We start from the raw sequence: 15,586 nt of genomic DNA on the forward strand, positions 1-15,586 counted from the left end.
TGCATCGGCAGGCGGACTCTCAACCACTGCGCCACCAGGGAAGCCCCCGAAGTATCTTTTATCTTGGCTTTTCAGACTGTTTGCAAAAATCAATCAGCCTATGACATGTTTCTGATGGAACAAAACTTACCAACTCTCTGTATGTAACAGCTGCCACCATTGCATGCTCCTTCTCCCTGGTTCTTCTCTGGTCATGTTCCTTGGTTAAAAGAAGGTAGATGTTCTCTCGTAGCAAATGCAGTTAATAAAAATGCAAGCAAAACTAGACTAGGAAGCCTACCTACACATACATTTGTCATTAAATCTTTAACTGATCTCTCTGGCTTCTGGCATAAGAGCCTGTGCTTATTTTTGTGTGTTTATCCTGACCATTTCGATAAGCACATTTCTACTCCCATTAAGAGTCAAATTTTTGACACTTTTTAATCTGGAAGAATCAGTTACCTTTGATCTTATTTGAAACATCTAAATATAAATAACATCATATTTTTCACTCCTTGGTATTGTAGAGAAGATTGTATTAATAGATTGGCTGATTCTAATGAGCTTGGTGCATTTAGTAGGGAAAATACCAACCTGAATTTTAAATGTTTCATCAAAGGATGTTTCTAATTCAAAAGGAAGGCAGGGTCCTCTGAGTAGAACATGGTTTGGGCAATTTGTGCATCACTCCCAGTGCCCCTTGTTCCACCCTGTTGGTGCCGTTTCGCCGGCAGCAGTGCACACGCTTGAAGAGGACTCCTGTTTGCAGGGCCAGCTATCCCCACGGCCTCTCCCCCAGTGTGTGAGTGCGCCCCCTGGATGAAGCCTCTACCAGATCTCCATGAAGTCACAGCATTCCTTGTCTGAGGGTGTTGATGGTGGGGCAGAGGGGTGTCTGTTCATCCATTTCTGTCCTGACACTGTCTAGGGCCCAGACTACAAAACTCTTGTGAAAGGGTGAAATTATGGAGTGAGTCTAGCTGGGTTTTTCTCTTGTTTCATGTGTCGTTTAGGCCTGAGGACAGTATTTGACATAGGCTGACTTCACACAAACTTAAAATCAGACTTATTTGAGGGACTTGTTCCTCCAGAAGTGCGTCTTCTGTGGTCCAGTGCATCCATCAGACATCTGGGTAGATGTGCCTGCAGAATGCAAGGGCTGTGGCCTTGTGGGTGGATGGATGGGAAGGCCTTCTGCATCAGAGCTCTTTGAAGGGCATGGACCAGCCATGTAGTGCCAGGGTGGGTCAGAGGATTCGACTTGGTGCTCCTGGATACTCTTGTCCAGTACATGCTGTTTAATGCCTGCAGTTGAGCCTAGATGACCATATAGTATCTAATAACACTTCAGCAAGTATGAGTAAATTTAATAAGGGAGCCCACAAACATAGGGTTTGCTTGTATCATTGTAGATGGCAAACCCGCCCTGAACCTTTCCTCCCTGTACAGATGACTGGTACGCTTATGATGCTTTAAATGAAAACCAATCTCTCACTTCAAGAATTTTTAAAAAACTGCTCTTTAGCTGACTTGTCAGCCTGTTAAGCAGTGTTAAGCAGTATCAGGGTGATTGCTGGTCAGATCACATAAGATTTGATGAAAGAACTTTGGCTTTCCACCATGTTCATACCAGCAAATTCAAAGGTGCTCATTTGCAGCCCTGTATTTCTTTCCAGAATTAATGTGTCAGCAGGAGGTTCCTCACAGGGAAATCCATTCACTGACATGTATTTGGTTCTGACTGTTAAACAAGTGGCCTGCCATCAATTTACAATTTAAACATTTTAAAGAATTGAGAATTTTAAAAATAAGAAAGGACTGAGAAATTTAGGGGAAGCAAATTGTAGTTTGAAGGTAAGATATGGAGTCTTTTGGTCATATTGAGGGTTCAGGGTTCCTTTGTCAGAATTTGAAGGAAAGCATTGTAATAATGGTGACAGATGGTGACAGGCAGGGAGGGGGTCACAGGGTGTAAAGAACACTCAAGAATGAGAAAACCAAAAATGTAAGAACCTTCCAAGTTTTCACTTCCAACTTTGAGCATCAGTTCTTTTCTTATTTTGAAAAGGATTTCACTTTGTGTTTCCATCTTAAGATCCTTTCTAGAATCTGAAGAAAACAGCTTCAGTCTTGCGAGCTGAACTGATGGCCCCTCGGGAACTTCCACTCACTCAGTTGAAACCAGTCAGTGTCTTTGCCACATTCTAGCCGTTTCTCCCAAAGTACACAGACGTTCTTAGAACCACGTCTAGTGACAGGACTGCCTTTGGGAAAGGGGACTGGGGAGGTGGCCTTTCTCCCGAGAGTGCCTGAAATGGCATCCCGAATTCTCCAGAACTCCTGGAGGTGCCTGAAGCACTGTGCCTTTTCTTATTCTAAGACAGTTTTTTTTTCTGAGGGTAACTTCTTGTGTGAGAACGAAATCTTCCAGGCTGTACATTAATGGCTCTGGCTACGTGCTCACCGTTGTTGTTGTGGAGAAACAGAGTGTTTTCTGAATAACAGAAAATGTGTCACCCCTTTTCTGCTGTTTCTCCTGCCTCCTCCTGAGAGGCCTGTAGTAAATCATAAATTAAAATTCCCGATAGAAATGCAGTCTCTTGACAGATTCTTCAGGGCTCTGTTTCACACACTTGTTTTTTGGCATCAGCCTGTCACAAACAACCGTGAAACAGCGACGCCTTCCAAGCATGTGTTACATGGTCCAGAGTCTTTTGATGCTCTGACAACAGCAGGGCTTTATGTGTCATGTAAGTGATCTTTTGAAATTTGTCTCTTTTCAAAATGTTTATAACTGTTATTTTTTCCTTATATGATCAAAATAATACAGATTTAGAATTAGGGCTAGAGGCAAATTGCTTCTGGCCTCAGGAATAGTTAGCACATTTTTCGTTGTTTCTGCTTATAATAATGTAAAGGATAATGAACTTTTAAATTTAATAATACCGTAAAACCTTGACATTAATAGCACATGAAAGTTTTCACTGAATTAGATAGATACCTCCAAAATTTCTGAAATACTAATATTTGCAGAAATTCAAAAAATAATCTCATTTGCACGGATGCTCGTAACTGGAAATGAAGATCTGGTGGTTTACTCAAAATATATCATACAATTAGATTTGATTCAGTAGAAATCCAAGCAAGATTCTGGCCCGTTAACTTATTCCTGTTCTTGTATTTGTTTTGTTATCTTTGTGGCTCAAATACTCCTCCTCCGTGAGATAAATGCCAGAAAAGCGTATAATGCTGTGAGTAAGCACGCTTAGTAGGATGCCATGGGATGGCTCCATTTTTTAAATGAAGTGTATGCTCACGGTATTTCTGAATCCTTGAATATTGTCGTGATAGAATTTCTCAAAGGCTGAATTTGAATTCATTTTATTGTTGGTCCTAATTCTTGGTCCCCACAATAGGCATTAGTAATTTTCGGAGAGTCTGTGCTTTATCCCTTTTTAGGGGGTAGTTTAGTGTTGGATATTAAATTTGGATCCTTCCTAAGAAACTTTGATGACTAATACTTTTAGTGCTTTTCTTGGCCTGAAGAAAACCATTTTCTCATGAATTAAGACCCTAGGAAAGTCACAACACATTTTTGGAGGAGAATATCTATATTCCGTTCATACTGATGGCTTCCTGAATCTGAAGTGATGTCTTTGTTTATGATGTCTTTTTCTGTTTGGACCCCTGTCTCCCTTGCTCTTGGCTTTTTCCTGGCTCATTCACGGTCCTGGATGGTTTCCTCTGTGGGCGTCTCACACCCAATCTGTATTGCAGAGGAGTTTATGCTTGCCCAGCATTTTTATAGCTACGTAATTACATAATTTTCCGTTAACAAAATAAAAGAATGCTTACCTTTTAAGCGTCATTGTTGAAATGTATGCATCTTGCTTTGAGTGAGCTTGATTTGTAGCTTCAGGATTGCAGGGTCTGGAGGGCGTTTGACCCCGTTTGGGTTGAGAGCCTCGTGCAGCCCCAGGCCCCTCAGCAGGGCCGGATGGGAGCCGGCAGCCTGCTCTGCTGTGATGTATTTGCACCGTAGGCATCTACACTTTCTCAGATGGCCAAGGTGTCGTAAGGGATTTTCAGTTAAAGAAAAAAGGGGAAGGCACTGAAATCCTTTCTGATTCCTGTTAGAACACTGAGCCCAGTTATGGTGGGGTTGAAGTCTATTTGACCATATGTCAAAGTCAAGGATAGAAGAAGAAATACACTTAGGAATGAAGTCACTTGAAAAAGCAAAGGAAAGGTCACGTTTCAGATGTGGTTCCTGCCGGTACAGACCTTGCCAGCAGGATTGTCTCACACTTGGTTCTCACCCCGCGGGTGCTGTTCCCAGGGCAGGTGGGTGTTTCCTGCAGGAGAAGGCTCTGCCCTCCAGCAGTTCATGTGTCTATTGGTGGTGACCCTTTATATTTCTGTCTGTTCTGGTTGCATCTTCATAACAGTCAGTCAGGGTAGGCAGAGGAAGTGGTATTGGCATTTCATAAATAAGGAAACTGGAGCTCAGGGAGCTTAAGAGACTTACTTCTGATTAGTAAAACTAATTAGTGTCTGAGTCATGACCAGAACCCAAGATCTTACCTCCCTCTCTCCCTCCCCTAACTTAAAAAAAAATGTGGTAAAGTATATAGAACCTAAAAGTTACCATTTTAAATTGTAAAGCTCAGTGGCATTAAGTACATTTACATCATTGTACAACCCATCACTGTCATCCATTTCCAGAACTTTTTCATCATCTCAAAACAGAAACTCCGTACCCATTAAGCAATAATTACCCGTACTCCGTCCCCCCAGCCCCTGGGAGCCACCATTCTACTTTTTATCTCCATGAATTTGATGACTCTAGGTCCCTCAAAGAAATAGGATCACACAATATTTGTCTTGGGACTGGCTTATTTCACTCAGTATAATGTCTTCAAGGTTCATCCATGTGGTGTCATGTGTCGGAACTTCATTCCTTTTTTTCCTCATCTTAACCATTTTTGTGTGTACAGTTCAGTAATGCTAATTATATTCACATTGTAGCACAGTGAATCATTCCTTTTTAAGGCTAATGGTGTTCCATGGTATTTACCACATTTTGTTTATCCATCCATTCGTCCATGCACGTTTGGGTTGTTTCTACCTTTTGACCTTCATGAATAGTGCCGCTATGAATAATGGTGTGCCCCTGCTCTTTCTTCCCATGACCTCTTTTAACGACTGTTTGTAAAACTCTTAATATAAGTACATTTTCACCTGTAAGCAAAATAAATTTCTAGAGCATTGTGGATGTCAAAACAGTCCTTAAGTCTAAATCTCATTAAATCAAATGAGATTGTTTGGTGTAGGAAGAAGATTTAACTATGGGGAATGTGAATGGAAATAATTAGCTAGAAATTGAATCATTTTTATTTATTCAAGGGAATAACCAGCAAGTGCCTGTCAAGAATGAAGTAGACAATTGTGAAACTTTGAAAAAGGTTGACACAAAGTCTGCTTCAGAAAAGAAGATTCACAAAGCATCTAAAGAAGACGTATGTTCTGAGAAGCAGGACGTACCTTCAGTCGAGGTCTGTATTCCTTTTTTTCTTGCCTATTAGAACAAAACCCAAGTTTAGGACTTAGAGTGCAAATATCTATGTAATAACTGTACGTCTGTATTTCATACTTTTCAAAGAGGATAGTTATGTATTTGAATCCACATTGATAATTGGTGAGGTTCATGTATTCAGAAAGTTTATTTATCTTCTAATTATACAGGAGATACTAAAACAATTTTTGGTGATATCGGATAGCTTTTATTCTCAAGAGAAGCTGTTCTTAAGCAAATGGATTAACTCCTGGGTAAAGATGGTGGAGTAGAACCAGATCACATATCTTGCCTCTCCAGTTGTTACCCAACATCCATTTTTAGGGCAAAATCTTGCTGAGTTAGAAGCATTATCCAGGATCCACAGGAGAGGGATGCCTTTCTAGCTTCAGTGCATGGGCCCTGGTGTGACAGAATCCCAGAAGAGAGGGCAAAGCTTGTGCACTGACCCAGCCAGCTCTTTCCCTTCCCACTGTGTAGGCCACTGCAAAGTGTCTAGAAAGCAGAACCCAGCCCTGTATCTCATAGGAACTAAAGTTCCCAGATAAAGGTGGGAAAGGGATTTCGGAGAATTTATCTACTTCACAACAGGACAGAGCTATCTGTGTATTAGCATAAGCACAGTGAAAAAAAAATAGCATTGCAACTGTTCAAATATACTATAGTAAAAACTGAAGGAAAGGAGTAGAACGTACAGAAGACAGACCAAGATCCCAATCTAGATGAAAACATATCCAGAGACCTGAAGGGAACTCTGAAAATACTTCACACTATAGACTATGAATTCAATAAAATTCTAGCTTTTAAAGGCAAATTAATATACTACGATGAGGTTGGAAGAGATATTGTAAAGTTAAGTCAATAAATGTAGACAGTACATTACCTATTCAGTGGCCAAAAATTGACTTATTGACCTGAAGGAAAGGCTTTGAGGTAATCAGAGTGAATGTGGAGGAAAAATTTTAAGAGACTGCAGATTTTGGAGAAAAGATGATGATAGATAAGGGGACAAAGACAAAAACAGTCCAACATCAGAATAATGATTGTGTCAGTAAATGGCCCAACAGTGGATCAGAAAAGTATTCAGAGATGTAATAGAAGAAAAATTTCCCAATGTGAGTGAAAAACTGAATTTAAAGATCCAAAGGCACACTGTGTACACCAGGAAAAGCTGATGTGTGATATTGGACATAGGCACATCCTGGTTAAGGTGTTGAACTTAAAGCTTAAAGAATTGTGCGGAAAAGGCAGGAAAATCAAGAAAGACACACCTAGGCTTGCCTCAGACTTTGTAGAAACATCTAATGTCTGAGAACAGTGGAACAGTATCTTCGAGAGAATGAAAATGTGAACACGAACATTATGTCCAGTGAAGCTGGCACTCAGGCACGAAAGCAACAGACATTCATCTGTAAACTCAAATGAACTTGGGAGCCTTCCTTGAAAAATGAAGTTAGTGAAATTTAGCCAACCAGGATAGAAGTTTGAGGAAGCTGTGTTAAAGGTCTTTTGAGGTTTCTGTCCATTTTATATCTAGAACTTTGGTTAAACAGTGGGAAGTTATGGTTGCAAAACAGATTGCAAATATTAAAACTTTAACAAAACAAAAATAGTAATAAAATCTGCAAAAACAGGGTGGGACTGAAAGGTAAGTGAAAGTAAGTTTTAATTTTATCTTTCTTGGTAACTAGCCAATCCTGCGCAAAACTGAAACAAGTAGTTTAAAAGGGTGAAAACCTACGAAAATATCTTTCACCATCTTTTTCTTAACCTTAGAAAGATCCTTAGGAATTGAAAGTTGGCATTCCGTTGGTTCTACTTCATTTTCTTCTAAGTTCAAATAAAATTGAGCCATAAATTTGTATTTAAAAATAATGCAAGGTCCTGGTGTTCTAAATTTCTCCCATCATCTGTCCTCCCATCCTTGTGTATGTATAGGTTCTTAAAAAGACACATTAAAGAATAAGGTTTGCCAAATAATCAGTGGGAGAACCTGCTTATTTCTGAGTGATGGGATTTTGCATGATTTCTTTTTTCCTTCTTTATGCTACTCAATTTTTGCTTAAACTCTACAAAAAGCATGCATTTTTCATTTAAGTAAATGGAATGAGAGTGATACCAAATAAGAAAATCGCAGACATTCCAAACCGGGAATTTGTGGTCTGTCGAGAAAGACATTTCCATGTAGTCAAGTGCTAAAGTCAGTGCATAGTAGAGGGGATTGCAGAGATGGGAACGTCAGCTTAGCTTGCAGGGGCCATGGGAAGCCCCGAGGAGGAAGGAACTTGTGCAGGGGGAGTGTAGAGAGCCGGCACCACCGGGTCTCGTGGCATGGTGGGGAACAGTGAGGGAGTCATCTGACCGAGAAGGAGCTTAGTCAGGAGGGGGAAGGAAGGGGAGGGCAGAGGCAGAGTCCTGCCCGCTTGCCAAGGCCCTCGTATGCCAACTCAGAGTTTAGACTTTAGTCCCTGGATCTCAGTGGGAGACACGATGAAGTAAGTAAGCACAAGCACTAGGAAGGGAAGGTTGCCTGCTCAGGAATTTCAGGATCAAATTTTTACAAGCACGTTGGTCCAAACAAAAAAGTCTTTTTGGAGGATTTGGCCTGAGGGTGGCCAGTTTGGGGACCCTGCTGCAAATCATGGAATGCTATCGAAGGGTCCTGAACTGGGCAGGGGGTGGCGGGTAGAGGAGGGTGTACAAGAAATGGAAAACAACCTGTGGGCTGCGATCTTCTTGAAGGTGGTAATTGAGTATCTTTCAATTCAGTTTCATGGAGATGGGCAGGGCACCTGTTATAAAGAGCCAGTGTGGTGGTTTAGCGAGTGCTTGAATGAATGTGTGAATAATGCATTTCTGAAGGATCGGTCCTAGTGTTTTGGAGGCTGGGTTGGGGAGGGCAGAAATGGATACCAGCTCTCTTCTCACCGGGAGGCTGCTTCTCTGCTGGGAGGTGTGATGTAATCAAGATTCTGTTTGGGCAGGAGCAGGGGTGAAGGACGGGAAGAGGAGGTAGGAGACAGTGTAGAAGGAAGACCAGCAGGACTTCTTAGCACCTGGCTGCATAAAGGAGAGGCGCTGGCTTTGCTTGCAGAGCCATTTGCAAAAAGCAACTTGAAGGTTTTAAGTCTGGGTAACTGAAAGATGGGGAATTGGGGCTGCATTTTAATGTTTGTCAGGGCCGTGTGCCTCGTGGTTAGCAGCATGGACTTTGCGCCCGGTGTGAGCCCAGCTCGACACTTACTCTGTAACACTGGGCGAGTTACTCAACATCTCAGTTTCCTCATCTGAAAAATGAGGGTAATAATAGTATCTCTGCCTCATAGGTTTGTGAGGACTGGAGGAGTGAATATAACAAGTGGTTAGAATAGCAGCACTTGTGAAGCACTGTCCAGTAGTAAGAATCAAAGAGGTGACAGGTGTGACTGTGGTCATTGCCGACAGAGGGGGTTGGCTGGACTTGGACGTGGCAGAGCCTGGTAGATGGGAGATACCGAGCCGGAGCTGCCATGGCGAGGCCGGCCCGGGCCTGGGACTTGGGAGTTGTCCCCATGGAGTTTAGAATTGAAGGGTGACGTGAATTCTCTGAAATGTGCGCGGAGACCAGCGGCCTGAGTCTGCTTGATGGAGCAGGTGTAGTGATGGAGGGCAGGCACGCCGGCTGGGCCATGGAGACAGGGCACGCAGTCGGGAGCGGAAGTCAAGTCATTGGATCTGGGGGAGGAGAGACTGGACGCATTGGGAACGGGGACGTCCGTGCTGCCCGGCAATGAAGTGGAAGCCGAAGCTGAGTGGTGCCGACCCCTCCCAGATGTGTCCTGGGAGGAGAGGTGGGAACTGATCACTGCAGGGCCCTCGGTGCAGGGCTGTCTGGAGGGGACCCTGAGGTCAGGCTGGGGATGCTGCACTGTCTTCCGCGTGTGTGGGTGCCGTGCCCCCACCTCACACGTCCCCCAGCCCCGAAGTCTCACCTGGCTCCCGTCCAGACTTGCCCTCTGTGCCGGTGCCCCCGGCAGTGTCTTCACACCAGGTTGAGGGGGGCACGGGCCGTGTCTTGATCCCTGTCCGTGGCACTCAGACACTTCTTGGCCTTGGTCCCAGGGCTTGGGTAGGTTCCTCCTTCCCTTCCTGGTCTGTGATCCTGGGCGGGACGGATGTCTGCTCTGGGTGCAGGCAGCGGGCTTGGCTGCAGTAGGGCTGAGGGTCTGGGGGCTTGGGCTGTGCTTGGGGCTCCGAGGTTGCTTGTAGTCACCTGGGCAGGATGGGGGCGGAGCTGTGGGCTTTCCTCTCTGCTGGCTCTGGGGGCCACTCTCAGTTTTGTGGGCTCTTCTTTAAACCACCTTGAGTGTACTTTCCATTTCATTGTTCATTTGGAGAAAATCATTCTCAATAAACACATTCCCAAGTGCAGTGCGCTGTGTTTGTTTTTCTTGTACATTCTTGGAGCCTGACTTTGCAGCTTAGAAAATTGTACAGATCTGTCTATAGCACATGGGGAACATTCCTCCAGATTTATTGGCAAAGGAGGTTGAAGCCCAGATTTGGGAGCCGCAAACTAAATTTTAATCCCAGCCCTGGCTGTTTATTTTCTTGTAAGCAGATCTTTTTTTTTTTCCCCCTTAGAAAAGGAATTCATGATTATTACAGAAGCATAAATAAGGGAGGGCAAGATCTGTCCAAAATGGACCACTTTTTGCATTTTTCTGTATTCTCTTCCTTCTCTATGCAAGTGTTTAAAAACTTGGGATAATTATTATTGTGTATATGGAGCTTTATTATAATGTCGTAATTCTGAATTTTCTCATGTTAGAAATTAATGGGAAACTTTGTTTTCAGTGGTTACATAACATTCCATCATTTAACTGTGCCGTAATCCAAACCATTCCCCTGCAGTTGGACATTAAAGTTGTTTGCAACTTTTTATTTTCATAATAGCATGATGAACTAAGTCTGGCCTGTGTATCTGGTACATCCTTGCTATAGGTTTCTAAAAATAGAATTAGAGTGTCAACTGTTAGGGCCCCTGGTGTGTGCCGCCAGCTCGCTCTCTGGAGGCAGGGTCCCTGTTTCCCCTCATGCACTGTGCACGACAGCCATTGTGTTACTCTGGTCTCAGCAGCACCATTTTTTGGCAAAATCTTGGTCAGTGGGATAGTTAAGTGATTGTGTTTTGTTTCTCATCTCAGTTTGCCTCCCTTACTAGGGAAAAGTAAGCATTTTCCTTCACTTTTTGTAAAATTCTGAAAAACGCAAGCAAAAAGTCATTCATCCACGATCCTGCTGCTGACATTTAAAAAAATATTTTTTTTTTCTAAGTTAAGAAGTGAATGTCTAACCTGGTTTCTCTTGCCCTGCTGAGAGACACACGTGGTACCACACGTGGCTTCCCTAGCCTGTCCTCGTGTTTGCAGGCATAAGCACGCAGTGTCAACACACTTGTGTTTTTAAAGCCAAAATGGAAAGATGAGGTAATTGGTCTCTCCTAAAAACATACTTTATTATTAAATATTTTGGAGGAACTCTTCATGTTTTTGGCCTTCTCTATTTCTTTTGTGAATTTGCATTTCATGTCCTTTACCCACTTTTCTATTGAGTGTTAGTGTTTTTTTCTTGTTTTCTGTGAGAACATAGGTGAAGGTATTAGCTCTTTGTCTATCAAATAGTATCAGATTTTTTTCTTAGTTTGCCCTTTCCCTCTTATTTTTACTCGCTTTGACTTATGTACAGTGGCTTTAAGAATGCCTTTGTGCAGTCAATCTGTGATTTCTCTTTGATTTCTTTCTTTTCTTTTACTATTAAAGCTTAGGAAATCTTATTTCCCCACCCTGCGGCCAGTTAAATTGTCCCTCATTCAGGGAGATCAGAGAACTTCGTTCAAATAATTCAACAATGATGATGCTAATAGCTAAGTCTTATGTAAACTGCTTACTACTGTCAGGTACTTTAATCCTCACAACAGCCTTTTGGAAAACCTGGGAAACCGAGGCAAAGAGAGGCTAAGTCACTTGCCCAAGATGAATCAGCTTGTCACACGGAGTGAGGTTCAGACCAGGTGGTTTGGCCTCAGAGACTGGTCTTAATTTCAGGTCTGCGTGGACCCTTTCCGATCCCGGCTAGTCCTGCTTCGTCACACGTGGCACCTCCCCACCAGAAAACAAAGAGCCGATTGCCCCTGTCTTCTTCCTCCTGTTTCCTGACAAGTCTGTTGCTTTGGCTTTCAGGTTGCTTTCCCCTCTGCCCCACCTGCGGCATCCGCTGTGGGCCTGTCCTCCCCCAGCTGACCCCAGCCCCATGCCTCTGCACTGCCCCGTGCTTCTCTCTCGGTCTCTCTTTGTGTCACACACACACACACACACGCACGCACACACACACACACACACACACACACGCCCCTCTTCCCCAGCCCTCCTGTGTGTGCTGCTTCTCCAGCACTCCATCCACACCTCCTTGTCCAGCATGTCCCCCGTGCTTCTGAAACTCACTCTCCGATACTCACAGTAGGTGGCGATGCTTCTGACCACCAAGTTCCCGCTGGGTGTAGCCCTCCAGTGCCTCCCTTCTTGTGGCCTGTTATGCCATTCTAACCAGGCTGTGCTGAGAAGGCAGCCACGTCCTGAGTGACTCCTGCTCAGATCACCCTTCCTGGCTCCACTTGGGCCTGGTCCTTTATTTGTGGGTGACCCTGGAGGGACAGAAAGGTTCAGGTACTGGCTGTGTTGAAAAGCCTTTCTTGGCCCTTAAGTGGACAGAGTGAGGCAGAGGAGGGGCAGACTCTCCCCCCCTCCCCCGCCAGCAAAAGTTGGAAATTCACAGAGAGCAATACTTGAATAAATGTGGTTTGTATTTAATGTTTAACATTGGATCACATCTGATCATACATCTTTAATGTGTCTATTTAGCATCAAACTTAAACGATTAGCATACGGTCCTGTAGGATAGGACTTTGTATGTTTAACTTACCATGTTTTTAAAATGCCTTCAGAATGAGAAAAAAGGTAATACATATTGGGAGAAAAAATAAAGGAGTGTAAAGAAGAAAGCAAAAATACCATAATCCCACCACGTGTACACTTAAACTATCATTTTATTTCTAGTGTTCGTCTATTGTAGTGAGCATATTGCTTTGATGGAAGCATGAGGCTTTCAGTACCCCAGACATGTAATGTGCAGGCATCTAAAACCTTTTATTTTTCTTCTGCTTTAAAGGGGCAGCATGGTGGAAGGAAGAAAAGGAGAAAGTATTAGTAGACATTAGACATATGAGCTACTTAAAAAGGGAATCCCCCTCCCCTTGGGCCTGTTAGTAGACCATGCCTAACATTTAGAAGAGGGAAAAACCCAAATTAAAAAAATTTTTATTTATATGTGTATATATATATATGCATACATATTATATATAATATATTTCTGTCTCATGCTAAATTAAGTTTTTCAGAACCACATTGAAAAAACATCAAGCATATTCTTGGCATTATTTACTTGAAAAGCTTAAACTAGTTTGGAGCATTCTCTGGAGTTTTGCCTGTTCTCCTAAAGTTCATCTATAAACAAATAAAAACATAAATACACAAATTACTCCTCAGTTGAGTTTTTACACGATTTTTCTTCAGTAGTAATTCATGTGAATTGCACATACCAAATAAACAGGTGAAGGTCGGAGGATTTATTGCTGCTGAGGTTAACAGCAAGCTGACCATAAATTACTAACAGATGTTTTTCCTTTTCAGCCCCTTAGAAATTTTATAGGCGTTGGTTTTTTTTTTTTTCTTTTTGCAGAGGCTGAGGGGAGGTAGAGAAAGAAGGGAAATGAAAACAGACTAGAGATTGAGAAATGTATGTCTGTTTTCACTAGTGCTGGAATGTTCTGAATTCAGATGGAGTTGGTCTTCAAAAGTTAAAAGAAAAAACCATACACAGGTTTTATTTGTGTTAGTAGGTTGAAACCCTTACTAAAAGTTTTCTTTTTCCTCTTTAGCAGGAAGATCCTTATAGGAAGAAGAGGCTTCAGGAGAAAAAAGAAGGAAACTTACAAAATTTAAATTGGAATAAAAATCGAGCATGTAGAAAAAACAAGAAAAGGGGTGCTGCCCAGGTCTTGAGGTGTGTGATTTTTACAGTCCCTTTAAATTTTCCATCTATTATTTACTCTATAATTTTACATTTAGCTATTATGTTTCCATCTTATTTTTGTTACGTTGGATACAGATAATGTGAGAGTGTAGATGTTTGTGTTTTGAGATAAAGATATATTCTTAAAAGTAACATCTTCTGGTTATGTTTTTATTTATTTTGTTGAAAACCCCTTAAGATGAGCAAAATTTTAAAATTTTACTTAATAAAATGTAAAAAGCTATAGCAGGTTTTAGGGAAAAAGCATAGCCATCCCTCCACACCAGGGGCGTGGTGGAGCAGGTGGTAGAGGACCTCTGGGCACAGGCAGGCCCACGGTCCCAGCTTGACCCTGGCCGTCTGGGGTCCCGATAATGCAAGGGAATAGTCCCCACGCATAGAATCTTTGCCCCGATTGATCGTCCAGCAGAAGGTAGGTTCTTCCGCTGTGGGAAGTGAGCTGCAGATAGATAACTGCGAAGTTTGCCTGAAGCCCCAGAGGTGGTCGGGGGGCAGAGCCAGACATGACCCCAGGCAGTCAGGCAGCCTCCTTGGGAAACCTTGCTTCTTTTCTAACCTGTAAAATGAAGGTGCTGACGTGTTCGTGCGGATCCCATGTGTCTGTGTTCCCAGAAGTAGCTCTCCAAGCCTAATTTTACAGAAATTCCATAGCTCGAGAATTTTTTCCCACCAGGTCAGTAGCGCATCCATTCTGACGTCACATACGGAGTGCCTCTGGCAGACCCGTGCCCCTGCGCCCTCCGCCCTGGTCCCTGGGGAGCCTCTCAGGTGGCCCTCGCGCTGACGAGCTCCCTGATTCCTGTCCCGAGTGGGCTTCGGAGCCTGTTTCCTCTTACCTTGCCCCTCCGCTCCGGCTTTTCTTCCTTTGAGCACTGGCATCTGGGGTTTCTCTTTCTTGTGAGCTCAGCTAGGTTCTTAAATGTGTTGCTGTCAGATTTGTTCTCTAGCAGTTCCAGATTTGCGTGGGGAAGGGACTCCACCCTCCTGTAGTGGTTGCTCTTGTGGTTGGGAGGGAACTGTGGCAGAACCGCCCACGTGGTGGCCAGGACCCCCGCATGGAGGCACGTAACACGCTACTTACAATGTCTTCCACCTTTGCAATCGGGAGCTCGGACCCTGGGATTCAGCCCTGTAACACGTGCCCCCCTTCCCCGAATGTCCTATTCTGCTGGCGGAGGGCCAGGCGACCCCAGGGGGCCTTCAAGCTCTAGATCTGTGTCCTGCAATCAGCAAAATGCAAACAGGAAAAAGGAAAGATACGCATTATTAGATTGTTGATGGGTAATTATTAAATTATTAAATACTACTTACTAATGGGTAATTATTCTTATTTAGGCTAAATTATTATTATTATTATTCTTTGCGGTATGCGGACCTTTCACTTTTGTGGCCTCTCCCATTGCGGAGCACAGGCTCTGGATGCGCAGGCTCAGTGGCCATGGCTCACGGGCCCAGCTGCTCCGCGGTATGTGGGATCTTCCTGGAACGGGGCACGAACCCGCATCCCCTGCATCGGCAGGTGGACTCTCAACCACTGCGCCACCAGGGAAGCCCTGGGCTAAATTATTTGAAAGCTGCAATGTGGTCTCCTATAGAAAGGAAAGTCACACCTTGTATTTTCATAAAAATTTGATGGACTTATATGGTCACTTTAAAGTGGCATGTTTTTCTGATGTAGACATATAGAAAGATATAAAATTAGGGTGGAATTTCGCCAATTAAATGTTACAGTATATTTTTGAAAGCAGATTTCTGACATGCTAAAGAAACAAATTACGTTGTTAAAGAATAACTTCCAAGTAGCTTGTAGGTAATCAGAATGTTTTGAGAACATGATGCTTACGTAGGTGGTGGTTGTTGGACTGTCTGTTGCCAATCTGTCTCTATACTCTGTCTCTA

General features: G+C 43.2%; 1 protein-coding gene across 1 annotated transcript in view; it reads left to right on the forward strand.

Moving 5' to 3' along the window:
* TMEM131L (transmembrane 131 like) overlaps window positions 1–15,586 on the forward strand; it is a 170,769-nt gene that overhangs the window by 140,133 nt on the left and 15,050 nt on the right. The window contains exons 26-27 of the mRNA XM_007466718.1: window positions 5,389–5,537; window positions 13,533–13,657. Coding sequence (XP_007466780.1) covers window positions 5,389–5,537; window positions 13,533–13,657 — 274 coding nt within the window. The remainder of the gene's footprint in view (window positions 1–5,388; window positions 5,538–13,532; window positions 13,658–15,586) is intronic.

This window comes from Lipotes vexillifer, unplaced genomic scaffold, assembly GCF_000442215.2.
Source record: "Lipotes vexillifer unplaced genomic scaffold, Lipotes_vexillifer_v1.1 scaffold498, whole genome shotgun sequence".
In the NCBI taxonomy this organism is placed as follows: domain Eukaryota; kingdom Metazoa; phylum Chordata; class Mammalia; order Artiodactyla; family Lipotidae; genus Lipotes; species Lipotes vexillifer.